This window comes from Chelonoidis abingdonii, chromosome 21, assembly GCF_003597395.2.
Source record: "Chelonoidis abingdonii isolate Lonesome George chromosome 21, CheloAbing_2.0, whole genome shotgun sequence".
Taxonomy (NCBI): Eukaryota; Metazoa; Chordata; order Testudines; family Testudinidae; genus Chelonoidis; species Chelonoidis abingdonii.
This window is the reverse complement of record NC_133789.1, coordinates 1,966,951-1,994,628: the sequence shown is the minus strand read 5'-3', so window position 1 is coordinate 1,994,628 and position 27,678 is coordinate 1,966,951. Positions and strand designations below refer to the sequence as shown.

The 27,678-nt window shown below is 49.9% G+C and overlaps 1 protein-coding gene across 2 annotated transcripts; it reads right to left on the bottom strand.

Moving 5' to 3' along the window:
* Positions 1 to 3,757: 3,757 nt before the first annotated feature.
* Positions 3,758 to 23,954, bottom strand: DNAJC7 (DnaJ heat shock protein family (Hsp40) member C7). Of its 2 annotated transcripts, XM_032789004.2 has the most exons (14): positions 23,911 to 23,954; positions 15,644 to 15,732; positions 14,950 to 15,074; positions 14,748 to 14,861; positions 14,146 to 14,220; positions 11,456 to 11,574; positions 10,740 to 10,893; positions 9,820 to 9,984; positions 8,589 to 8,680; positions 7,220 to 7,293; positions 5,921 to 6,067; positions 5,501 to 5,653; positions 4,844 to 4,906; positions 3,758 to 4,046 (listed from the first exon to the last, which is right to left on the bottom strand). In XM_032789004.2, the coding sequence occupies exons 1-14, from the start codon at positions 23,937 to 23,939 to the stop codon at positions 4,009 to 4,011; spliced, it is 1,437 nt and encodes a 478-aa protein (XP_032644895.1). In that variant the 5' UTR covers positions 23,940 to 23,954; the 3' UTR covers positions 3,758 to 4,008. The 2 variants fall into 2 exon arrangements, with proteins under 2 accessions (XP_032644895.1, XP_074915870.1); XM_075059769.1 differs by lacking the exon at positions 9,820 to 9,984 and having other exon boundaries at positions 23,911 to 23,951.
* Between the last annotated feature and the right edge of the window lie 3,724 nt (positions 23,955 to 27,678).

Sequence of the window (27,678 nt, the reverse complement as noted above, 5' to 3'; positions counted from 1 at the left end):
CTCCCCCTTACACAGCACAGTCAGCCAAGAAAGAGCCCACAGAAAGGGGGCTAGAAGCAGCTTAATGTTCTTAAACTCATTTTTTGGAGTTCGGGTTGTGTCTGTGCCTGACCAGGATTTGAACCCAACACTAATATCAGCTCTTGCAGGAGTTACTGCCAATAGAAGTAAAGCCAGTGCTGAGAAAGGGGAAGAAGGAATGTAGCCTGCCTTTAGCCCTTCGACATTCCACACACAAGCATCTCCAAACACCACATTGACGGACTTTTAACAAAATGCAGCGTCTCCTGCTTTCATTTTGAATGGACTTGGGCCTGATCACCTGAGACTACCCCAGCTGCAGCTCAGATGCTTCATATTTTGGTCACAAGAAGGGACATCACAAGAGCACTACAGGGGAAAGCAAAACGCTGATCAGTTCTCTTATTTCAACAAATGTTTTTTAGAATAACTGAGGTTAGTTTGACTTTATACCAGTAGGTATGTTTGTGGCTGGGCTTTTAGAAAGCAGAGACGTCTCTGTAGTTTGTCTCTCAAGGTCCTTGATCTCAGGTGTTCTCACAAGTGACCAAGCCACCCACTTCACTCAGTTCTCGTGTATTTTGTCTTGTCTCCTGACTAGAGGAATAACTCTTCCTACCAGAGTCACTGCCTGCAGCTGTGGGAAAGAAAGGGGCTGTTTTGGCTCATGCCCACTCCAGAGGATTCTTAAATTACGTTCCAATAGCAGAATGTGGAGTGGTGATTTAAAAGCCACTCAACTTCCAGGTTCCAGGTTAAGGAAAAAGCTGCTGGTTACTTGTAAAACTAAGCCACGCTCCTCCAGAACTAATGGAGTTTTCCTATACAGGGAATGGCACACAGGCATTTGTAGTCCCTTTTCAGAATAAAAACAGATTAAGGCTCTTCCTGTTGTGCCACAAATACATGGTTAGTAATTTACCATTGTAAAGACAGACTTCAAAAAAATAACACACGTTTCATTAAGAGTAGGACCTTTGAGTGTCAGTCTCCTTCACATGGAAAATAAAGCCTGTAATCCACAGGTGAGTCGGAAAAGGAAGAGTCTAATTAATCCATTTTCCCCACTCAGCCTGTTATGGGAATTACCACCTACATCAACTTTGTCTTCTACCACCTGCAGAAAGCTTGAACATAGCCAGGTTAAGAGACCTGCTACTTACAGTGGCAAATTCCTCCATCCTGTAGCTCCTAACAAGCCAGAGGGAAGACACAAGAGACTAGATGTAGCAGTCAGGCAAATGCCATCAAGGCTCCCTGTTGGCTACTCATGAAATACAATCGATAAAATCGATCCTGCTCAGTAACTGTAAAGTGTGACTGCAATGTTTTAAACCACACACACATCTAGGCTGATACGGTCCAAAAGAAACAGTTCCCCCTGTCCAAGCTACTGTGCTAACACAAGAGAGAGGCTGCAATTTTAATATACATATACCACAATAATCATTTGCTACTGTCCTGAGATAACAGTACAATTACTGAATTTCCACTAGTGTTAGAATGCACTCTGCAAAGTGAATGGAAGTTTGCATTCACTTTTAGTCTCACAACAGTGCTTTTTAAAAAGTCTTGGCACTCACCATATTAATATTTAACTACAATGAATCATGCAATCATGTACAGTTCATATAAGTATCTGCAGTGTATATGTCCCCTCTTCACACCTGAAAGAACTGTCTTTTTTAGAAGTGGGGAGCAGGGAAGTCGGCCAACACTTAACTAAAAAAGAACATCGACAAAATGCAAGAAATGTCTCTGTCCTCTGCTAATAGGATCTGAGACGATTCCAAACGGTGCAGCTGTGAATCCAGAATGTCCCACCGAAGTGATGTCATGTAAACTTTGATTTGCAAAAGAACCACAGAAAGTTTCAAAATGCAGATCAACTTTTATGCCCCAAGACATTTAACCGACGGGAGCCGGTAAGATTCTAGCACCTTATTCCACTCTCACTTACACCAGAATCACAAGGCTGAGTCCATCAAGTTACACAGGTGTGAGGGAGAAGCATAAATGCTGTGAGGGTCTCAGTCTTCTAAAACATTTCTCAGTGCTGGCTCATGAACTTCCTTCGCTGATATTGGGGTGCAATAACTGGAATTAAGCCCTTAAATCTGCCCTCCATGAGAGCAGATTGTCATATTTCTGATAGAAGCAGCAGCATGACTTACTTCTTTGGTGGCAGTACCCTGCATTTCCATGCCATCTGGGAGAGACGCATGCCTGGCATTGCAATCTGGCAATCCTGCAGCCAACTGAATTGAAGGAGGGGTCTAGCCCTTGACTGGAAGGAAGATATTAAGGGAATGTGAATTGGAAGTCAACTGTTTTCTGTGATACCACACACAGTCGGTCAGCCAGTCAGATCTGCTAGATAGAAAGATTTCTCTGAGTACCACCTACATCCTTACATTTACTTCTATGCACAACCCGTCTGTTCTCTTAGCCAAATGAGATGCAGCTTTTCAACAACTGTCTCTACAAAACAGCAATTGCAGTTTAACACAATCACAAAAGAATCTTCCTCAGAAACGGTTCTGCCTGTTTGGGCCAGTGCTGGTCAGCATTTATCTAGCAATTATCCAGTGACTTTCTACAAACGCAAACTCCACATCTATGGTAAAGGCCATTGAAAATCCCTCAGACATAAGGCTACTGTGAAAAGCTCAAACTACTTCTTCACAGGTGGAGCATCCGTTCAGTGGAGATGATTCTAGTTACATGAGCTCTTTCCTATATGGAAACAGGAATCATTCCACAGAGCCAGGCTCCCCTCACAGCCAATATCAGGCAGGGCATGACCTCCAATCCACAGTAAACACCAAAGGGCAGTGTTGGCGTGAGAAGCCAGGCAACGCTCTAAAAGCACATCAGTTCTGAGTTCGGGAATACGTGTCTGCATGCAGCTCTGGCTTTAGCTCATCAACAGATCACACAGGCTGGCACAAAGAGGCAGTGAGGCAAGTTATGCACCATCAGCCCAGAGTTTCTGCTATAACTTGGAATTTCTTTGTTCCTGTAAAATACTTGGAATGCCATTTAAAACTCAGGCAGTTGTGTTACATTGAAAACAGACACCAATAGTTCACTGAGCCCATAGTAACCATTCTTCAAACATGCTGTGCGTTTTTACAAGTTGGAAACAGGCAGCCTGCATTACGGATATGCAATATGGGAAAACGTCATAGAAACAAACCAATCAAACCTAGCAAAGCCATGTTTTAATCACATATGTTGCAATTAAATGATCAAGTGAATGAACTGTAAAGAGAAACTGAAAAGAAATTCACCCCAGAACAAATTAAATATCCCCTTAAACAAAGACGGGGTGTCTTGGAGTGGATGCATTTAGAGCACTCATTTCTAGCTGCCCCATAGGGAGTTCTTCAGATTTACGGGAGCCGCCGATACGAGAGAAGGATTTCTCTCCAGTACAAAAACATTAAGATCCCTGTTTGTCATTTACATTAATGCCCGGTGTACATTCTCGCATAGCCACAGCAAACAAAACTGCAGCTGGCAAACAGGACGTAGCTGCTTGGATGTTATAAAAACCCTGTTATGATTCAATTACTTACAAGTAAAAATGTGGTTCCAGAAACCCTGAAGTTGTGCCATCCTGCACTCTGGAACCAACCAAAAAGGAGCCATGAACAAGCTGGGTTGCCAGCAACAGGACCCTGGAGGAAGTCCAAACAGTCTGAAAATATGGGCCAGCATGGAGGGACCAAAAGATTCAAAACATTTTATTTTTTTTTAATAAAGTTAACAGTAAAACAAAATTCACAAGCCTTCCCCGCCCCCCTCTCTTCAGCATTGGTTTCCTCTTCTCACACAAAGCACACAACAGAGAGGTCTCCAACTGAGAAAATGAAACTGCTCTAAGTACAATGAGACATGATGAAGGCAGGAGTCTAATTATGTCCGTATTCAAGGTTAAAACGAGCATTTCAGGTGGGTGTATGTGGTTTGTATGTTTTTAGTTTAGCCAAACTGGAAAAAGAAATTTCCTGGCCCAGAAGCTGAAAGAGAAAGTGAGAAATATTAGTGTTCCCGAGTCTCTCTCCAGAACAAGGCTCTTGAACGTCGGTGGAGCGCTGGGCTCACATGCAGCCCTCAGACAGGAACACAAGGGATGGGCTCCGGGCAGTCTGACTCCGCCACACAAACAGGAATGGAGTGACGCTAGCACAGGGTCAGTACTGGTAAGTAAGGGGTCTGGAGAAAGGATTGCAAGGGCGAGAGTCAGGGGTCCCAGGTCAGGGGTCCCTGAGTTTCTCCCGTGGGTGGTATTAATGCTGGTTAAGTGCTGACCAGATGCTCGGTGCTGTAGAAGCCACCCCTGTGCCAAGAAGCATGCAATCTATGGGGAGCTGACCATGCACAGGAGAAGGATGGTCAGTGTGGGGCATAACAGCATCTGCAACATCCCCATGGCAACTCAAATGCAGCAACAATAGGCCGGGCCCTCCAGAAGGCCCCTGGGAGCTGTGCACGTCTAACAGGAGACAGGACAGGCTAGCTATGCAACGTGTCTGATCAGACACCCTCCTTACCAGAGTCAGTGACCCAGCCAAGCCTATTTCTCAGCAACGGAACACCATTAGTGCCACATTTTCACACACCTCGAGGGGAAGCTTCGCTACAGAGGCCCCAGAAGCAGCCATCTGGTGGTGCACTGCACAGACCACGCACGTAAGCAGTGAAATCAAACATGAACCCTTTCGACCACTGACTTACGGCTGGGACGTTAATGTGACCGTCACGTATATGAACAGCACAAACATTTCTCACACTGGTGGAAAAACGTGTCACTTACCTTCAAAACTGAAGCCACCTGGCCCACCAAAGAAAGCCTTGAAGATATTGTTAGCATCAAAATCTATGGTGGGAGAAGAGAGTTGTAAGTTAGAGACACTGCTTGTGTCATTTCACATCTTTGTAAACAAAGGATCCTAAAGTCCTTCACAACAGGATACACAAGCTGTGTGTACACGGCGGAAATGCAGCAGCAGGGAGCAGTGCTGCAGGGGTTTAGGGCAGAGAGCGCAGACGACTGGAGTCACCAGAGAGTAACTGCTAGAGCGAGAGCTTGGCCTGCACACTACCGGCCAAGAGGCTTATTGCTGGGATAAACATCATGCAACCAACAGGCACCACAAGTGGTCAGCACCCATGGAAGAGAATCTCTTCAACAGAACAGAGCCCCCTAGCTACAGGCTGGGGCACTGGTTCAGGACCGACAGAAGGAAGGATGCCATCTGCTGAATCACCAACAGCGAGGGGCAGCCCTCAAGCGTTCCTTGGCCATCTCCCACCCAGGTATCGGCACAGCATGACCACAATCAGTTCACGGTGCCATCATGGTGCCATAGCCGGCTGCCCACATCAGCAGGCGTTTAACACAAGCAAGGTAAGGAATAGCTCCCCAAGAAGTGAAGGCAGACCTGGCATCGCATGCTTGTCGAGCACTTACCTGCCATGTTCATGCCATCCTCCTCCAGATCCTGCCCACTGTCGTAGCGAGCCTTCTTCTTGGGATCCGACAGGATGGTGAAGGCTTCTCCGACTTCTTTAAACTTCTTCTCCTCTTCTTTCTGTATTTCTGCGCTTGCCCCACTGTGCCGGTCTAAGGGGCAAAGAAAGGTAGGAAAGAAGCTTTCAAATGCTGCCAAAGCGTAGCTGGAAAACACTGCACATTCCAGCCAACCATCGGCTTTTCTGTGCCACCGTGGTCATCCTGCTGAAACAGTCATTAAAGAACTCAAACAATACAGCCCATGGGGGTTCTGAAGGCTGGGAAAGTGCTTCCTCTGAAATTCTCTCGTCTGTTAACATCTGCTCCTGAAAAACCAAAAGCAGTGAGCTGCAAGCTAACAGCAGAAACACTTCTTACCTGGGTGGTGCATGAGTGCCCGTTTCCTGTAGGCCTTCTTGATCTCGTCTTCAGAGGCATTTTTGTTCACCCCGAGGATTTTATAGTAGTCTTTCCTTTTGCTCTTTTTCAGTTCCACCTGTGCATTCTTTAGGAATTGCTTGTGTTCTAGAGAGAAAAGCAAGGCAGAAGGAAAGCACCTCGTATCACACGCAGACTTAGTAGCAACAGAAGGAAACACCCTTCGAGAACTAAAGGTTTTCTCTCGCTGTCCGTAGCGAGACCCCTCCATTAACGTACGTGCACTCACGTCATTATACTGAACGCCCCCAGGGGCTGGGAACCAGGGGCCTAGCTACTACACAGGCAGCCATAGCCACTCGAGATGCCGCATGTTGGATTTTGGCCAATCCCCACTCACAAGACAATCCCTTGGCATTATACGAGGTGCAGTACCCAAGCCAAACCATCCATCGAGTGCTGCTTCTGCTTGTAAGACAGCACCCGTCAGGTGCTTTTCATCTCTGAGAACAGAGGAGACTCTTGTGCTCAGGCCTGGCACTTCGGAGACGGCTCAGCGAAGGCCGAATTTCCAGAGAAGTGTGAACTGCTTAGTCACTGGGGTGTGGGCACCTAACTCTGGTTCCTTGGAAAATTCCAGCTCAGGCTGATTGAATGTTAATGTTCTTTCAGCGACCCCCACTTCCCTGAGCCCCTGGCGGGTGCCTGGTGCTTCCGGCACCATCTTAAAACACTTCTGGCTGCTACACACGGGGAAATGGCAGCACCCTCCGTGTGTCAATAAAACCGTAGCACCAAATATAGAATCACAGAAGCTCAGGGTTGGAAGGGACCTCAGGAGGTATCTAGTCCAACCCCCTGCTCAAAGCAGGACCAAACCCCAGACAGGTTTTTTTTAAACCCTAGTCCCCTAAATGGCCCCCTCAGGGATTGAACTCACAGCCCTGGGTTTAGCAGGCCAGTGGGGAAACCAAGGCACAAAGAAATCAAGTGACTTGCCCAAGGGCACTTGGCATTTGTGACAGAGCCAGGAACTGACCCCCATGCCACTCTGGGTCTCAGTCCAGCACCAACCATTCACCAAGCTCTGCCTCCGCCCTCCCAACACTGGGAGAGAAACTCTCACACGATGCCTCGAAGCAGCTGTTCCGGAGCTTCTCCCAATACCCCTACAAAGCCAGGGGCAGCGCCGGGTGGACGATAGTAATGCAGAGCATTTACCAGCGCTCCCACCTTACAAGAAACACGTCTGTCGAGGGGCAGGGCATGCGCATAGAATGCATGGGCCGATGCTTTTACCTTTCGTTTTCTCTGTCTGGTAAACCTTTTCATAATCCCTCACAGCATCTTCGTATTGTTCTGTGTCCATGTAACTATGCAAGGAAACAACTGTTACAACGGAAGAGTTTACAGAGCCTAACAAAAACCACAGCAGCAGGGGGTAAATCTGGATGCTTCTGGAGGGATAAAGCTCCCGAGGGAAAGACGTGCATAGGACCCGCAGAGCAGAAGCACAGGGGCTCAGTAGGGGAGCCCAAGGGGGGATGCAAAGGGTGAAGACTAAAGCTCACAGCCCAGCCATCTGCATTTCTCAGGGGGGCCCGCAAAGGAAACCCTGGCAGACTAAGCCCCTGTTCTGGCCTGACATGCAGGAGGAATCCTAGCAAATCAAGAAGCCACCTCTGATAGACTTGCTTCATCCATTTACCAGGTGCAGGAACTACCGGCAGCCACTGGGCATTCCAGGAAACTGAGGCAGAGTTAGACTCGTTATCGTCTCTGGACAGTTACGAGTGTTGAGGCATTTCAGTGAATACCCCAAATTATCAGAGGGCTCAATGGTGGCTGTCTATTGGCTGACGGACATGCAACATTGTCGCATTACCAGATAGCACCAAGTCCCAGGGCGGGGCAGCCAACTTGAAGAAAAATATCCTGCACTTCAACTTACAGAGTGATCTGACGGGGGCCCCCAGTGGCCTTTTCAGCCTAGCAAGCGCCCAGGAAGCTCTGACACTACCCAGAACCACCAGGGGCCCAGGAAAAGGAAATGCAGAATTTCTGATGGAGACAGTTGAAAAGACATTGAAGCTCGTCTCCATGCAGCAAGTCCTCAGCCCCTGCATCTGAGAACACATTGTGCTGGGACAGCCAACTCTCCAAGCAGCAGCAGCATCCCTAAAGCAAGGGTCCCCAGTGCTGGCATTCACGCCCAGGCTGTGCCATGTGCCCAGGGTGCTAGTCAGTGCCGGTTCAGAGAACCTTACCCAGAGCAGGGCAGCACAGCCACTGGCCCTGGAAGAGAGAGATCGGCCCTTTACAGGGAGGCATGAAAGGCAGGTCCTGCGATGGGTCAGAGCCAACCCCATTTCACAGCAGGCTCTGAGTCAGGTTAACAGAGTGAGATTTCAACCACTCGGGACAGGACGTTGCTTTAAGCTACTTTATTACATAACCCGCTCCAAGGCTAAATGTGACTGGCAGCTTGCAGCGTCAGGTCCCCGACAGTGCCGTCAGGCTTCCCGTAGCCACCAGGCCCAGCCCTGGCTCCAGTCGGAGCCTGCGTTCACACACGCTGCCTTTCATCCCCGTGAAACCGGTCTCAGCTCTGCCAGCCAAGCAGCACTGCAGACCCCTGAACTGAACCTCCCAGACCCAGCCTGCTTACCACTGTGCTCTCCTCAGGTAAGCTTTGATGTACGTGTCATCCAGTTTTATTGCTTTTGTGCAGTCGTCTATTGCATCTTCTAGTTTCCTAAGCTACAAAGCCAGACACACAGTTATACAGGAATCCCCTGGAGGGGACGGATTTCAATACAATTTACGTTGAAGCTGCAGAGATGGAGCTACGATCCCCATGCAAAACAAAAGCCACAAATACATGGCTTATCTGGAGACGCCGTTTTCCACCTGTCTGGCCCATCCCCTTTCAGACCCTCCATCTCTGCCTCACGGAACAGCCTGGAGATGAACTCCCGGCCAGGACTCTGCTCCCCACCCCAGTCCGGAACTCGTACTCCCTAGGAAATACTGGGACTCGGTCTGCACTTGGAGAAGCAGCAAATTGATTTTTATAAACCACCGACTGCTGCTTCTTAGACGTGTGTTTGGAAAGGGGCGAGTGGGGGTCGGCAGGGAGAGGGAGCAAAACTTGGCTTCAAACTAATTTCCAGGTGGGATTACAAATTGGCAAAAATTAAGACAATTTTGGGGGGAGGAGGGGAGAACCACATTACCAGTTTTCAAGTGTGAACATCCCCAAAAAGCAGTACACCCCTGGAGCCAGCTCTGGCTCCCCACTCCCACAGCCTGATGTTCTGGGCAGGCTCCGAAGCCCATTGGTTTGAGCAGGCATGGCTGAATGCTGAGGCAGTGGGCTGGGATTTCACGCTGGATGGGTCACATGAATACGAGGTATTGCTTGGATGGGGTTAGGTTTAATAACTCCTGTGCTGTAGTTTTCTTGACATCTGGCAAGGACGCCAGGGCTTTGGACTGGAAGGTTTTCTTTTCAGACAGAACTAAGGACAAGAAGTGGCCTGTGGGTGCTGAAGTCTCCTTGTTCTCAGGACGGGAGAAAGGGATCTAAGGCCTAACACCTCCCCGCGTCTTCAGGAGAGTTGTGTCCCACGCTGTTGGGACCAGCACCTACCCATGCGAGCATGAAGCCTAGCTCCTGGCCTGTGGTACCAGCGGGGACTATCCAGCCCAGCAGGGATGGAGAAGCGTCGCCAAAGCAGCTTCAACAAAAGAGAAATTTGGCACCATGCCTCGTTCTGGAACGAATGGTCCCTCGGCTGTATCCCAGGGTTTCTCCTCCACAGCGAGGCAGTTTATATCTGGGGAGTGCCTTGAGCTCCCAGGATGAACACCCACCTGTAACGCTGCCTGGGTCTTACCTTTGAATTAACCGTCCCCCGGTTACAGTAGAGTTTGGCATTTGTTTTTATGTTATTTGGGTCTATCCCCAGTGCCTCTGTGTACAGTTCATATGCTAGTTTGTAATTGCCTTCTTTAAATGCTTTATTTCCATCTTCTTTCTTTGCTTTAAGTGCTTTGGCATTCTGAAAGAGAAAGTGCCCTGGGATGAGCACAGACGCTCTCGAGGTGACATCAAAGCCCAGGGCTCACTGATCCCAAGACACACTTTCTAACTTGCTTTCAAACACAGCCCAAGGCCATGCAAGTTGCAGCTTTGACACCACCCCAGCTCCTTTCTGCATAGAGAACTGCTCAGAAACAGCCAGTGTCAATCTCAACCATTCCCCATAGGAAGAGGAGACCGTTTAAGGCTCCAGGTCAGAACGCAGCAGGGAAGGAAACAGTTGTATTATAGAAAAGGAAGGAACCCAACGTTTTACAGTTTACCCAGCTTTGGGTTGCCTGGAAAGGTGGATGAAGAAGAACTAGATTGGAGGAGAGAGGACGGGGCAGGAACTTGGGAGGAAAAAACACTTCAACTGCAAGTCAAGCTGCAGATCTTCACGTTTGGACAGCCTATGTTAGACTTCACTGGAAGTCAGAGGCTAGAAACATAGCATCCAGAACTGCAGCCAGAGATCTCAGATTGCTCCAGACAACAGCAGGCAGGAGGGGCAGCCTGCAGAGTGGCCTAACCCTGGAGAGGTCTGTCAGTGGCTACCTCACAGGGACGCAGCAGGTGGAGTTCAGGAAGGACTTGATGCGCTGGCTACTGCAGATGTGTGGAGGGTTAAAGCCTCTGCGAGGGGGAGGGGAAACACAGCAGAAAATGGGGAAGGGTTCATCTGAGCTGAACTGATTCATGATAAGCCATTGGCTCCCCAGTCCCAGTACTTACTCGGCAGGCGAGACATGCTTTCTCGTGATCAGGGGCCATCCTAAGTGCCTGGATGAAGAACTGCACGGCCTTCTCGATACAGTCTTCATAGTAAAGGCAAAGACCTCGGACATAAAGGGCATCTGCGTTTGTGGAGTCCATCCGTAAGATGTCGCTGGAATAGCCAGACATGCACATTCAGAATCAAGTCTAAGCACTTTCAAGATGTCATTTCCTTCTAACCATCAAGAACAGTCTTGCTTCACCAAGGCATTAGCTGCTTTACCAAGCCTGAGCCCAGGCTGCTGCACTGGGAAGCGCAGGCAGGCCTGCGAGTGACATGGTGGGAAACCCTGCGTGGTTTTTAAGCGGTGGCCTTAGTAAGACTAAATAAGCAGGGGGTGGAATTTGGGCATCTCTCCTAACCACACCGTGCACTGCAAGAGAAACTTAAGTTATTACATGTGAGTTTCCATCACATAACCCCCCTCTCAGGGCTTTCTAACTAGGCTGAACAAACTCTCACTCAAAGACTTAAGGTCAGAAGGGACCATTATGATCATCTAGTCTGACCTCCTGCACATTGAAGGCGACAGAATCTCACCCACCCACTCCTGTAACAAACCCTAACCTATGTCTGAGTTACTGAAGTCCTCAAATCATGGTTTAAAGAGCTCAAGGTGCAGAGAATCCTCCAGCAAGTGACTCTTGGAACATCAGTACGTCAGGGTTCCTACCTAGCTACAGACTGTGCTTCTGGATAGCGACCCAGCAGTGCCAAACATTCAGCCTTGAGGATTTTGAACCGATGACAGGCAGGAGCAAACTCCAAAGCACGGTCCATGCAGAACACGACCTAGTGAAAGAAGAAAAGCAAGTGGGAACAGAGAGAACAGCCAAGAGCCAGATCTGAGGGATGGTGCTATCTCTGCACCAGCCGGGATGGCAGATTTGTCTTCAAACTTAACCATGCAGAGCCAGACAACTGTGTTCTCAATAGCTGAAAAAACGCTTCAGTAGAAGCCTCCCCATGTGTAGGGTCCTAAAGGCCCCTCATTTGTGAAGACCTGCAGCTCGTCTTGTATTTCCAGCGAGCCCATCTCCGGAGTACCCAAGCACCACACACACAGTGCCCCGTGGACAACAATAGACGAACCCTGCCCTTTTAAGGCCTCTGATACTATGGTGATAGGCACTAAGAAAACCCTCTGAACAGACCATTACACTCCTATGTTTCCTGCACTTCTCCCTCCCCATTGGTAGGGAGAAACTCAAATCAACAGACACTTGGAACTGGACTGAGCAAAGCACAAGATGCCAGGCAGGGACCGAAGCCGCACTGGCCTGTGATGGGTCTTTTCCTGCTCTGGTTTCTCTGGTGGGGCCAGCTGCATGAGAACAGGAGCATTGTTCCGCAAAGGTTCATCTGCTCCTGGGGCCGGGCTCTCAATCCCCCGTTTGTGACATCACAATTAGCTGCTGTGGGGAGCACCGAGATGCTACAGATAGAGGAGCCTGATGCCTTCTGGGTGGGGAAGGACCAGGAGCAGCTCTCTAGAAACAAAGGTTTTGTTTCATGCCAACATCCCTAGCGAAGTGAGATGGAGAAGTGAGGGACGGAGACACAGGCAGAGTTATTCCTAGATACAAAATCCAGATTGTGAAGAGCAGCTGGCACAGCAGCCCAATCAGATGAGGCAGAACGAGGAGTTACCATTACAGAATCCAGAGCCTGGGCTTCAGGCAGCTCCTCCCGCAGACTCTTATGAATAGACCCTGATGTGATGAAGAGACGGTCTCCTGCCCTGGGCCAAACCCCGACCTCACATACACCCACTGAAGTCACACATGGGTGTCTGCGGGCAGATGTGTCTTTCAGGTTTCACAGCTACTCTCATTAAGACAGTGCATGAGCGAGGCTTAGAAACAGGAGTGGAGGATGCCGTGAAGAGCTATGCAGTCCCCCTTTAGCCCTTTAACACTGGCAGAGAACCTGCTGCTCCGTGAATAGGGAGCCTGGGGATGTCTTAGAGGACAGCTGCTGAGAACGTAATCGGATGAGTTACACCCCAGCCCCACCCTGCGCGGCTAACAGACGTGAGGAGATTCACACCAGGCCAGTTTAGCGCTAGATCAGCATAGCTCTGCCATCCCCACAAGGGCTCAGGGCTGTGGCGGGCAGAGATGCCTGTCCCCCAGCACGGACCTGCCGCAGGGGGGAGAGGGCCCCTCCTCGCTGGCCCCAATGGGGACCTGCCCTGGATTTGTCGCCGCTGGGGGAGAGGAGCCCCTCCCCCAGCCCAGCCCTGGCCCACTGGAGCTGCCGCTGGGAAGCAGCGCCTCTCCCCCGGCCCCAACCTGCTGTGGTGAGAGAGGGCAGCGGGGGTGGGGGGAACCCTGGGCCAGCCTGCAACCCTGAACCCCTCATCCCTGGCCCCACCCCAGAGCCCGCACCCCAACCTTCTGCCCCCTCATCCCTGGTCCCACCCCAGAACCTGCATCCAAACCCTCTGCCCCCTCCTGCACCCTGAATCCCTCATCCCTGGCCCCACCCCAGAGCCCGCACCCCAACCCTCTGCCTCCTCCTGCACCCCGAACCCCTCATCCCTGGCCCAACCCAAACCTGCACCCCAACCCTCTGCCTCCTCCTGCACCCTGAACCCCTCATCCCTGGCCCAACCCAAGCCTGCACCCCAACCCTCTGCCTCCTCCTGCACCCTGAACCCCTCATCCCTGGCCCAACCCAAGCCTGCACCCCAACCCTCTGCCCCCTCCTGCACCCTGAACCCCTCATCCCTGGCCCAACCTGAGCCTGCATCCCAACCCTCTGCCCCCTCTGGCCCCCTGAACCCCTCATCCCTGGTTCCACCCCAGAGCCCGCACCCCAACCCTCTGCCCCCTCCTGCACCCTGAACCCCTCATCCCTGGTCCCACCCCAGAGCCCGCATCCCAACCCTCTGCCCCCTCCTGCACCCGAACCCCTCATCCCTGGCCTAACCCGAGCCTGCACCCCAACCCTCTGCCCCGTCCTGTGCCCTGAACCCCTCATCCCTGGCCCAACCCGAGCCTGCACCCCAACCCTCTGCCCCCTCCTGCACCTCAAACCCCTCATTCCTGCCTCCACCCCAGAGCCTTGACCCTTAGCCAGAGTCCTCACCCCCTGCACTCAACCCTCTGCCCCAGCCCTGAGCACCCTCCCACACTCCAAACTCCCACAGCCCCACCCCCACCACATAAATTTTGTTATGTGCACCAATATGGAAGGTAGCGTATAACACATCACCTCCATATTGGTGCACATCATAAAATTCACTCTGCACATGGACATAAAAAATGAGAGGGAACACTGCCCCTAACCCCTGCTGAGCCAGCCAGATCAGTGTTTTCTGGCCATAATGTGACAAAAATAGATCCATGTTGGTTTTACCTTCCTGAAATCCCGTTTCTCAAAATCAATTTCAGCTATTCTCTCGTATTCCAGCACAGCGCTCGCATTCTTCAGCTGCAAGAAAGGAGGGCACGGTCGGTTTCCACTCCCCTGCGCTGCACCGCCGTCGGATGGCGTTTAAACCAGCCAGCGCCCAGGACAGCAGAGCAGCCCCAGGAACAACAATACTCCGGAGCTACCTCTGCTCTTCTCAAACCAGTTTAATGGTGGGCACCTGGGATCGGATTGGCTTGATTGCCCTGGAGAATGAAGGCCTTTGCTTAACCACAGGCCAAGCATAGCACAGACAACAAGAGGGCATGTGCCCCCACACTGGCCCCCCTCCCCCGGATTGCCCAGTCCAGCTCCCACAGCTCCATCAAGGAGGAGACCTCACACAAGCAGTTTGGCAGTGCGGGTATCAGTCTGCTAAAAACTGGACTGAGACCCCCCAAACTCATTTCACCTCTTCCCCCCAGTGACACCATTTAGTCACTTCTAACCTGATTCTGCAGCCCAGAGGCGAAAGGCTCCATAGCACAATCCTGCTGCCCCGGGCAGCCCCCAAGAGGGGGCTATTTGGATCTCAGAGCGTGTTTTACCTCTTGTTGTGCCTGAGGGTTCGTGCGATCCAGTTCTAGAACTCGCTGGAAGCAGCGGCTGGCAGCCATGGCATTCCCGAGAGAGAGGTGACACTTCCCTTCCCGTACATGTCCCTGAGAAGACAGTAAAAATGTGGCAATAGTTGGCGCGGGGGATTCCCAAGGCTGGTAACACTGACGTGCTGAAGGGCTGGACACCTACCCTTACAAAGGTATCATCCAACCGGACTGACTGCTGGGCATCTCCCAGTGCTTCCCGGAACTTCCCTAACATCATCAGGGTGGCTGCTCTGTTCCCGTAATAACTGGCATTGTTAGGACATGCGTCTGGAGAAAACATTACAGCAATCCCAGTTAGTGCAATGCAAAGAGCTACACAGACTGTCGACAGAGCACACTACAAAGTCACAGCTGGGTTCAAAATCACATTCCCTGTTTCCAAGTTCATACCCTACCTGAGCAGCTTAAAAATTACCTGGAGTCAACCGTTTCTACTTAGGAGCACCCAGAGGGATCGGAGTTCCCTTGTACAAGCGCACGGGAAATCACACAGCATCCTGTTCAGTGCTCAGCAACACTGCTGAGCCCACAAGCAATCCTTAACACTACGGAGATCCCACTCAATCGCCTGGCTGGAACAGATACAGACACGGCGCTACACCACGCAGCACTACAGCCATCCCAAGCACTCGCAAGCGTTCACGGTAAATCTGGTGAGATTGCGCACGGTAACTAACACATCTGTGTCACCGGGACACTCGGAAGAGGTTTCTTCAACGTGTGCCGTTAGCAACACGAGTTGACCAATATGCTGGTTTCTTTCCCCCACAACCCATTCAGACTCAGAAGTCAGATTCAGTGAGCACCAGACCACGCTCACAAACAGCCGCTCTCACCTATGGCTTTTGTGTAGTAGTTGTATGCTTCATTGTAATCTTTCTTGGCATAATAAGCATTTCCTTGTTCCTTGAAAGACTCTGCTTCTCTGAAAGAGAGTAAAATACCCCACAGTGAGATGAACAGCGTATTGAGACACACTGACTGGCCCCATCCCCAGCTGCCTTAGGACAGCTCTGCACTGCTCCACAGGCTGCGCATGGCTCCAGAGGTGGCCTGCCTGGCCACTACAGAACTGCCCCCTTGCTGGTACTCCTGGGGAAGGAGGGTACCCCACATTCAGGGGACTCCCAGATGCTGGAACAGCCCTTGGGGCCACAGGCAGCTGGCTACTCAATGCTGTGCTAGGGGCCAGCCAGGGATCACAGGGGCTCATGATGGATTCAGACCATCTTTGCACACTCCTCCCTTGAGCTGCACTAAGCGGTGCCCAGCCACCGTCAAAATCTGGCCCCGCGAGCGTTGACTGACCCAACGGTATTTGTTCTTTAATTCTCAGAAACCAAGAAAATTGAAGAAGCTTTTACAGAATTTACATGTCCGAACCTGCAAGGTGCTGAGCACCCCCAACTGCCACTGAAATCAGCAAAAACCGGAGGTGCTGACCACCTGTCAGGAGCAGCTCCATAGCATGAAGGAATGGCCCAGACCACTGGAGAGGTCTCCTGAAGGCAGCAGGAATGGAGGGTGCATGGTAGGCTGAGGAGGGGCTCAGAACGGCCCAGAACAGGTCCTAGAAAGTCTCCTAAAATATGCAACGTTCAGCCCGAGGCATCTCCCCCAAAGCCCTTGGAAATTGAGCCTTCAGAAAAACAGAAGTAATTACATCCACGGTCCATCTCACCACATTGGCAGGGCAGCATGGCAGGGATCATGCCACAGTTCCATGCCCCACAGCCAGTCCTTTGCACCCCACACATTAGGAAACGCTGCTCTGAGGCACAAACTCTGTCTGAGGCAGCATAAGTCAGGCAGAACTGGGCCCTGTCACTGCATCTGCTGCTGAAACAGCAGCACTGATCAACATTTACAAATGCTCTTTCTCCCACATCCCAGCTGCTGTCTGAAGGGCTACGCCCTCTCCTACCCTGCATGGCTTCTCCAAAGCAGTGTCACTTCTCAGCGGGACCCAGGCAATAGCGTCTACATACTGGTCTTTCGGGAGTTTAGCTACCAGGGCTTCCCAAGCTCAGGTCCAATGAACCTGAATGGTTTTGTTTCCCTTTCTCCACTGAACAGGTAAAATGGCAATGAGATGGATGCTTTAAAGCAGTGGTCCCCAACCTTTTCGTCTGGTGACATTTCAGCGGCGTTTCGGCGGATGTTCCACCGCCAGCCAGTACGCGGGTGCATTTAGATGCCCCCGTGGGCATGTGGCACCCACGGGCATCGCATTGGGGACCCCTGCTTTAAAGTATGAACTCGCCCTGTTCTCGGATCTATTTCAATCAGCACTGGGATAGAATCATTTGGGTCGTCACCATTGCACCCAGAGCTACAGAAATTAAAGCACCCGAGGTTTCCAATTATGCTCAGTCCTGCCGAAGGAGAATTCCCTCAACGCACACACGTCTAAAACCTCTTCCTTGGAGGAAGGCAAATTTCAGAAATCGAGCAATGGGGGCAAGTCTACAGAGTTCACAATTAATGGTCAAAATCGCATTAGGGAGACAGCATCACCTGGCACTGAGAGTCACTGCACTGGACTAGTCCAGGCACAGATATTAGTTGCACGTGGTAGGCCACTCCTTCCTTACCACAAGTGGAGTCGACGCGCGTATGACACCTTCCTCCTCCCAAAGGAAATGTCAGCCAACTGCTCCGTATATAGACTTCACAGCAGTAATGGGGCAAAGGCTGATGGCACTAAAATACCTAAGGGGACATTCCAGCCTGCCAGCAGAGTTCCACATTCAGTCTCAAACGCTCAGGACACGCCAGACAGGCCCCGAGCCGAGCTTCTCCCCCTTCCGAAAAGCCAGGGCCTAGAGAGCTACAGAAACCAGGAAAATCTCTTTTGAGGCTTTACCATGATTCTGCTCAGAAATGACTTGTTGTGAAGTCCAAGGCAGACATATAGCACTGAAAATGGCTTTAATACGTCAACTCAAGCAGCACAGGCATACAGAACAGGCAGCCCAAGGAGTTACTGGAGCTATCCCCAGCCCCCCTCCTTCCCTGTAACGCCATGGAAAAGCTGACCAACCAATTTTACTGCTGGTGAACATAAGCAATTTCTACTACCACTGTTAGCTTTGTGACAGTGTCCAGAGGCCCAAATCGGGATCACTACAAGCTCTACCCAAACTCACAGGCAGGTATCAGCCCTATCTTGAACAGCTTCCAGTCTAGTCGATCAAGGAAGGTGCAAGCCCGTATCCACTTGGTTCCATTTTATTTTTAAAAGCTACAATTTATAAACATTCTGTGCGGCTCAGGCTCTGAACAAGCAGCATAAAGTCAGAGATCTGCTGGTCCAGAGCCTGTTATTTCACATTGACACTGTCGGACCCTTTGTGCTACTTGTTGGACAGACACAGTAAATGACAGTCCATGAGCCAAAGAGTCCAAGCTGAAGACACCTCTCAACCCCCCTACCCTCCGATTAAATCATCATCTGCTACAGAATAAATCCTGGTTGGGTATTCAAAACCCAGCTGTCCGCGTGCCCCTCTCCGCAAGGAGCGAAACACTGCCCAAAGGAAAGCATTGCAGCGGGCGCGAGCTGAAGGCAATCGGAAGCTAACAATGCGAGCTATGTTTGGCAAGCCCGCTAAAAAGGGAACAAAGGGAACCATGTGGGGGCAAGTTAACATGTTTTTAACCTCATTGGGGCTTGCCATTGGACACGCCCACACAACTGCCTCAAGCAAAGGGCTGTTTTCACAGAAACAAGCAAGTCTGTCAGCTGGCAAAACAATAGATACGGATTGTTACCACTCCAAGGGCCTTCAGAGTCAGGGCTAAAGTATGTGCTGCTCACTTTCATTTTTAATCTTGTTGCCAGTTAGGTTCAGCTCAAGATACTGACAGCGGGCAAGCCCCGGGTCTGTGTCACTGCACTGGTCAGACACACCAGGGATATCCCTGGCCCAGGATGTTTATTTATTTAAAACAATCAGAATCCAGGGGTGACTGGGTAGCAGAGAAGAGAGCTGCCATGTGGTGCTCTGAGAGTGCACGTCCCAAACTGGGAGTGCTGGGAGCACAACAGATTCAGATCCCGATCCTTCTCCCTTGGTTTCAGTGGGTTCACTTCAGGGCCTTGAAAGGTATCTAAAGTTCCCATCTGACCCCTAGCCTGAGTCTGGTCTCAATGAGCTTTCATCTCTATCTGGTGGGAAGCTGCCGACACGCTCTCCTCACCCATGTTCTTCCCGCTAACATCCCCAGGGATAGCATCATGGCAAGGTTCCCATCCGAAACGAACCCTCTGCTGTTGTGGTTGAAATCTATAACCTCCACCCACACCCACCAAGTCAGCCTCGGGATATGCACACTGGAGTGTGTTGGAACATGTGGCAAGTGTCAGAGTAGAACTCCCCACCTGCACTGCTCTAGAAGGAAGCAGAGCTAGACAAATATGCCCCTTACTTGATTTACAGCGAAAGGAAACAAAATCTGTTCTGGGAATGAAAAATCACTTTTTAAAATGTAATTGGCCCGCCAGCACGTTCTCCTCCTGAGCGGATCCGAGCTGGTGAACAAGCACAGGTTAAAAGATACATGCAATGTACATCTCATCGGTGCCATGCTGTAGATCCCTCTCTCGACTCTCCGAGTAGGGATTGTTTCAGTGACTCGTACCAAGGAGATGGATTTGTACCACGCTGTGATGGGATTTTCACTCTGTAGGATAAGACACCCATGCGCAATGGCCACTTCTGAATGTGAGGAGGGTTGAAGCATTCAGAAGACAGTGAAGGAAGTTTCCTTTTTAGCATCTATGGTCCCACTGCTGTGGTTACATACTCTGAAGAACAGGGCAACAAGGATCATTGCCAAACCTGATCTCTTGGCCTGCTGAGCCACTTGCTAGAAGTAAGCAGATTGGTCTGATGTGTAAATCTTTAAGCAACTTTACCAGTCATTATTCAATGCAGTGTTTCGAGCTGCAGGGCTGTAAGCCATGACTCCTGGGGTTGTTCCCTGACTGCCAGTGAGTCAGTCACTGACCTCTGCACCTCATCACCCCATCTGTGAAACGGGTGGTTAAATACAGACCTACCTCACAGGAGAGCTGCAAGGCTCCGCAGTGCGTATACAGCCCTTTGAAATAACTGGATGAAGAGTAAGAGGATGGTTGTTTCTATTCAGTGTGGGTTGGGTTTCTCTCTTTAGTGTTTACTAGACACAGCACTTCCTTGACACGTCAAACCTCAGTGGCTGGCTAACCTTCCCAGAGAGGAAGTAAACACGGCTGGCTTTATTGTTTACATGTCTTTAAAGCTGAATGATGAAGTCTTGCAAGAAAATCGAAGTGGCTTCAAAACATGTAGGCAGAGTCGCTGGCTTCACAAGATCCATGGCATGAGAGCCTGGGAACAGAACAGCAGCGTCTCTCCCCGTTGTGTTCCAACACACAGAAAACTGTTCTTGTTTACCGCTGTCTCTGGCTATACTAACAAAACAAACGCAGATCTCCTGATGATATTAGTAATTGTTTCAATCCAAACAGATGCTGCAGCCTGAATGAGATCATTCTGCATCTCACACTGATGTAGGCTGCATTCCCCACTTGCTGCTTTGCTAAAAATACAATCCAGGCCTGAACGGATTCCTTTGTTCGGAGAGGTCAGTGTCTCTTCAGGGCCTCTCTGTGGTGAACCCAGGGGGTGGGGAGGAACAGAGCCACATCAAAGGACTCACTAAGAAGCGTCTCTTTCATTGCCTGCAAGCACTGAGAGCTCTGCTAGGAGCCAGCTGTCTGAAACAACTCCCTTCTCCTGAAATTTGGTGAACTGTTAACTGCTTGGTTAACTAGCTTGTCATGTGCTCTCAGTTCTCCAGGTGCTGCAGCCAGTCCTACTCCATAGCCCAGCTCAGCCTGAAAGGCTCCTCAGCCTCCTTTCATGGGAAGAACATTCCTGATACCTTCTCCTCTAGGATCTGCCATATCCTCACTGCAGACGGGTATCTTCCTTCAGAAGGGCAGTGGCCTCAACAACTCCCCTCTAACTATTCAACCACAGTGGCTGGAGGGCCTGGTAGGCCCTCTGCTCACCCTGCCTCTGCAGCAATCCCAACCCTTGCTAGCTCTTGGAACAAACTGCCAAGACAGACAACCCACCCTGCACAACAGCGAGATGGTGCCAGATTAGCCCAAGAGCTTTTGAGCAGCATCTTTCATCTGCCTCCTGCCACCATATAAATCCTAACACACATTTCCCCCTGCTCTAGCTTGCAACTATCCTTTAACATACTAGCATCAATCCAAATCACATACCTGATTTTCATAGGCCCAGCCAAGAACACGTCATTTCCAGAATGGTCAAAGCCTTCTGAGCTCCGTCTGAACACCACCTCCCAAATGGAGCTGTTGCACTAGCCCTCCTACCTGGCTGGCACCCTGCAGCCATCCGGATCTCTGAATGTGTAACTCAGGTCTGTACAATCTACGAGGTGGCAGACTCAATGCCTCCCAAGGCCATCACTCCTCTCTCACTTCCTGCCTAAATTGCAAAGTACTTTAAGCTTATCTGGGAACTAAAGAGCTGGCCAAAAGTTCCAGGAAGTCAAGTGCTTAGCTTTGTGTTTCAGAGGCGCTACAAGGTCAGAAACTCCAGGCTGTTCACATTTTGACTTACTTTCTAGGCAGCTCGCCTAGTGCCCTGCCAGGCAGAAGTTTGTCTGCATCTCCGAACTCTCTGGGTCAACAATGGTGAATCCCCAGGAGGTCCAAGCAACCCTTCTAGTCACTTGCAGGAGCAAAGGGCCACAGTCAACTTGCTTCATAGATACATTCACGGCATTTTGCTACCGGATAGGGAACCTTTCAGCTGAAATCCAGCCCAGACCTCTACCATCAGATGCTATTCAGTGACCTATGTGTAAGGATACGATTTAGTCACAGAGGTCACGGATTCTGTGACTTTATCGAACCTCTGACTTTTTTGGCTTCAGCTGTTAACAGCTGCAGCGGGGCCTGTGCCTCTCCCCCTTCCCGTGGGGGTGGGGCTCGGGCTGCTGTTCCTCCCCCCTAGTTATTGTTAGTAAGAGTCACAGACAGGTCATGGGCTCCAGTGATTTTCTGTTTATTGCCTGTGCGACCTGTCGGTTATTTTTAGTAAATGTCATGAGCTTGGTGAGCTCAGTGCTGTTCGCAGCAGACAGGTGATTACAGCATAAAACCAGCCGAGCACTACACACCCCTCTCCCCTCTGCATGCTGACAGTCCCAGCAGAGAGGCCAAGGAATGAATGGGTCACAGCACAGAGGGGTCTCCTCTCTCACCCCCTACAGACGCATCTTTCAGGTCAGGGATGAAAAACAGCAGCTGGGGAAAGAGAGGGTGGGGGCAACATGTGAAGCTTACAGTATAGCATACTTCCACACTGCTGTCGCCAGGCTGGTCAAACCAGCCTCTCCTATCACTCTAGACTCAAAACTAGACTTCTTAAAACTTAAATCATGGTCTTATCCCGCAGCTAGACCCACTCACCTGGGAGCCAGCCTCATTACAATACAAAGCAGCACCGCAGCACGCCAAGCAGCACATTCCTCTGTGCATTAGCACCCCCTACTGATCAAGGAGCAATGCTGCTACTAGTTGCTTAGTGCAGGATATTGAGCTGATTAAAGAGGACCTATAGCCGGGTTTCTCAAACTGGGGGTCACGACCCCTCCGGGGGTTGCGAGGTTATTACATGGGGGTGGGGTCATGAGCTGTCAGCCTCCACCTCTGATCCCGCTTTGCCTCCAGCATTTATAATGGTGTTAAATATATAAAAAGTGTTTTTAATGTATAAGGGGGGTTGCAGTCAGAGGCTCGCTGTGTGAAACGGGTCACCAGGACAAACGTTTGAGAACCACCGAGCTATAGCTCACAACCAGCAGGAAGAAAGGTAGGGAAATCCAGCGGCTGTGCAGGCAGATGCTTGTGTTTATCTGCCGATTCACCTCAAAGGGTATTGAAGTTTTTGAATTCCACGACTATAACGCCGTAGCCAAGGGGCGGGTGTTGGTGTAGCAGCATAGCCTACTCCACAGAACTATCCTAAACCACTGTTTCTCAACAACCAGTCCATGGAGCAGCGCCGGTCCCTGAGCTCTCCCTGACGTCGTTTAGGAAGGCAGCACGCCAGTTCCTGGTATCAATAAGGCTGAGAACCACCGCCCAAAATCATTTCTGGGGAAGCCAACACCCACTAGGCCTCTTTTCTAACATTCGCGGAAGGGCCCAAGGCCAGAAATATTCTGCTTCCATTTTGTTTTCACGGAAACAAACTTAGACCCAAAGGCTATTGTGGTGCGAGAGCTTTAAATAGTGCAGCTAGGGAGCCCTTTGATAAGACAAACTGAAATCAAGGAAACTGACTGGTTTTAATAAATAACCAAGACATTTATGATAAGCCCCTGATCATCTATCTACAATATAGAATTACTCAACCAAAAAAGGAGTTTGTACGATGCTTTGAAGACATAAGGCTCTATGTAAATTGTAAATATTAAATATTTAATTTTTGTACACCTACTCTACACTGATTCTATAACAGAATTGTTCAAATCCTGCACTGCACTATGTATTCATACTAGTTTAGTATTGGTGTGAAGAATTCTTTTCAGCACCACTGGTTATTTTAAAAAAAACAATTCCATTTTGGCCTTGGACACTAGAAGTCCTATTTATCCACAGCACAGGTACAGTACCAACGTCTTCAGGCTTCGTGGCCAATTAAACCTTTGGTTTGCTGCTGAGACTGTCAACAAAGGAGTAAATTAATGAGATTTGTTCACTTGGAGACCCACCAACTCATTTCACACGAGATGGCAGTGATCCCCTCACTACTGAGCTACACTAGATTTGAACTGGCAACCCACAGGTGAAGTTTTCTGACCCCAAGATTAGGGAAAGCTCAAATTCTTTCGTTCGGCACATTTTTTCTTCATTGTGTAAATCTCATACTCTCCATTTTACAAAGGTAACTATGATGCAACTTCTGAGAGCACAGCCACCCTGAAGCTGGTACCGAATAGTAAAGGAAAAGGTCTGATCAAGGAACTGTTAATCCTAATATTAATTTAGCAATGAGACTTTTTAAGATACCTCTTTTTAAGATACTTCTTCCACATCATTCAGCACTGAAGAATGGGGGGAAACATCCCCCCACATATATGCACAACAGATAGACTCTGGAGCTGCCACGCAGATGACTGAGAAACTATTTATCTGATAAAAAATGAAGTGAAATAAAGCTTCAGAAATCAACTGAGCCACAAGAAAACCGTTTCCATGGTCTAGAAATCTTTTTTTTAAAAAACTCCCCCTCTTATGGATATGATGATCTGTGATTGGATCAGAACACAGAATTTAAGCCAATCAGAATGCAGCTGTTCAACAATAACTGTCACTAACTGCACCATCAGATAAAATTAGTGCAGTTACATCAATCCTTTTCCATAAGTATCCCTGGAATCTATGCAACAACAGGCAACCATTATCCTGTGACCATATTCCATTCCTTCCACTGACGAGCCTCTTAAACAACCTGCAAATGACACATTCAGTTTATCTGCAGCCTTTTCAGTGCAATGCCAGGATAATTACGCTGAAATACAAATCACTGCTTTGCTACCATCTATCTTCTCCTCCAGCCTGGGGAGGAGAAGCAGTCATCAGAGACCATTTTTGTACATTTGAGCAAAGGTTAGCCCAAACCAAATTTGTATCAAAATAATTTACGCAGGTTGTGGGGTGGGTTTTTTTTTTTTTAAATCAGAAATTTACCTACTCACCCTACAAAAGCTGTAGTGAAACATCAGGTTCCCATGCCTAGTCTGCCTAAGTCCAACGATGCTAAGCACTTACATAGCACAGTCAACCTGTGGAACTCTTTGCCACAGGATGTTGGGAAGGCCAAGACCATACCTGAGTTCAAAAGAGAACTAGAGAAGTTCATGGAAGATAGGTCCATCAATGGCTATGGGCAGGGATGGTGTCCTAGCCTCTGTTGTCAGAAGCTGGGAATGGGTGACAGGGGATGCGATCACTGATGATTCTCTGTTCTGTTCATTCCCTCTGGGGCACCTGGCATTGGCCACAGTTGGATGACAAGACACTGGGCTAGATGGACCTTCTTATATGCCATTCTTATAGCACTCAGCTAATCTCTGTAAAGCCCCTTGAGCCATGCAATGTCTCCAAACACCCTCTCTGACACAGCTGAGCAGTACCCCAATTTTACAAATGGGTAAACTGGCCAGAGAAGCTAAAGAACTTACTCAAACCCAGACAGCAGCTTCATGGCAAAGAGAAGATTAACACTCAGGAAGTTCTTGACTGCAGGCATCTGCTCAAACCAAGAGGTCCCAAGCTCTGAGCTGCCAAGAGGGGATGGGAACATCTTGGATGTAGCACATTAATTCCTTCCTTTAACACCTCCCCTCTAGGTGACCCTAGAATAGTGTTGCCGTGCCACCCCTCAATCAGATTGAAAGACAGGATCACCCCAGCGGGGAAAAAGAAAGCCTGGAAATCCCACACCCAAAAGGACAACCACAGGATGAAACAGTGAACCTTAATGACCCAGGACTGAGGTATTGGCCCTATCCCATCAGGGCAGCTGCATGAGCTAGGTTGCTTTTGCTCTCCATTCCCAGGGTTCTATCTGGAGTGGGCCAGGAACCAACCCTCCCACTGAGGATGTCAGAGTTCTTCTGTTTCTGGGACTCTTCAGTCCTTTCTATGGGTCATTTTATTCATGACCAGTTCATTTCCTGCAGCTGCCTTCTGAACTCGGGTATAGAGGAGGAAAGGCTGGTGCTAGAGATCTCTGTAGTAGGAAGACTGAGCCCAGTTCATGATTTTTAATTGTTGATACTTTTAATATTTACACTAGTTATTTAAAAGTGAACAAAGCCCTGGAGAAAATGCTATAAGGAACAATCCTACATTAGCCCGGGGAGCCGGTGGATTACATGAAACTTAGCAGGGTTCTCCCAGCACTAATCAATACTTTAATTCTATGATACTTGGATATTTTAGGCAGCATTCAGGTGCTTTTTTAACAATTTATCTATTTAATTAACATGTTGCTACAATACTTCCAAGGCCACTCCCTTGGCCCACACCCTTTCGTAGCTAATAAGCAGCACACCTACCTCAGCCCTTCACCATTATTTTGAAACTGGCACTACTCAGAGGCCCCTTTCAGTTTCATTTTGTCCTACTGCTTCAGTCAGGTGAACACCTTTCTAGAGGGACAGGCTCAGCCGCACCATTTACAGACATTGTATTCCTCCTGGAGACACCAGACGACTGAGATTCAGCTCTCGGTTTTGCACACTAGAACGAGCACAGTGTTTCGTAAAGGCTGATCTAGTAATTTCATCCCCTGCTGTGATTGCGACAGCTCAGCAGCAGTGGTAATAAAAGCACTTGCTCTTGTGAAGAAAATTCATTACCAGAAGACAGGGCTGGGGTCCTCACCAAGCCTGGCCTCAGATAGCATCTGCACCACTGGGCAAAATCTGCCAGCGAGCTTTGGGGATGAAGGAGGCTTGGTCTTCCAACAATTACTAGGTGGGGAAGAACGCAGCTGTCCTAGTACTTTCAGCACCCAATACATAGTGTACTTTGCAGAGCCAACATGCACAATGACCATTTTGCCATGGAGCACGGGGCAGGTATTGGAGAGTAGGGCTCCAGGCTATCACAAATCTCAAACAGTAAGCGTTCTCTTGCAGGTAGGTGCAAGTAATAAGGATCCTGAAGTTCTCAGACACAGGAGTTAGAGGGGCAAAAGGATTTGAACCTTCTTCAAGGGTTTTGAGCCATGAGGATTCCCCCTCCACCACAACATGCATCGTTTAACCCTTTAGCTCCCTCTCCAGAGCAGACCTCAACCTGGCAGAGAAAGGCTTCTGAAGGTGCTAGTCAATACTGCCCCTAGGCAGAAAGGATGGAACACACTGAAAGACCAAAGGCAAGTTCAAGGAAGCCCAGATTTGCTGCCTATCAATGTTTTCTATAGCACCCATCACTGTAGATCAACTGGCACCACACAGCAGTCTGACTGAAAGAAGATCGAACCTTTTCTATAAAATGGATAGTGACTGGAACCATCCCTGCCTTTAATATAGGGGCCTGTCCAACAAAGGCCCGAGAGCTCAGCATCTGACATGCAGCCAAGCCGTTCTGAAACAAAGCATCACACGCTGGGGGCCGCAGGCCCTCCTCCCCACAGGCTGGCATCCTACACCTCCCTCATTAAAGAGCAGGAACGTCACTGACTCCACTCTGAGCACCCCTGTTCGTCAGGGCTGAATTCAGCCCTGCAGACCCAGCACGTGAAGCATTACGGTCACTGCTGCCTTCTTTCTTTGGCTTGGCCCAGTAGAACCCAGCAGAACCTTCTCCTCCCTGGGACCCAACCCCCCCGGCACCCCCCCTCTGAGACAGGGGTTTTCTGCCCAGACACCACGATGATGGCTGGGTGCACTTGAGAGGCCCAGAGAAATCCCGTTCTGGGGTCGGCGCGAGGTGGAGTGACCAGGTGTCCTGATTTTATAGGGACAGTGCTGACATTTGGGTCTTTTTCTTATACAGGCTCCTATTACCCCCGCCCCCCCTTGCCCACACTTGCTGTCTGGTCGCCCCAGCACGGGGCGTGTTGTAAAGCACCAGGCACCCGCACGCCATAGCGGAGACCCTACACAGCCACTCAGGGGGGTGGCAGAGAAATACCCCCCCTGCCCCGAGTGCCCCCAGGCCACCCCGCCCTGAGGGCACATCTCACCAGATGGGGGGGTTAGCACCTGGCTGCCCCCCCCGTCCCCAGCCCCCACTCCCAGCAGCCACCCCCGGTGCTGGCCC

Bases quoted from the DNA above. Each gene is read 5' to 3' on its own strand.
- DNAJC7 (XM_032789004.2), bottom strand. From the start codon at position 23,939: ATGATGTGGAAGAAGTATCTTAAAAAGAG. The intron at 15,075-15,643 runs GTGAGAGCGGCT...TGTTTTCTCCAG, and splicing joins CTACTACACAAAAGCCATAG to ACGCATGTCCTAACAATGCC. The intron at 8,681-9,819 runs GTAAGACCCAGG...CTGGCTTTGTAG, and splicing joins GGGGGACGGTTAATTCAAAG to CTTAGGAAACTAGAAGATGC.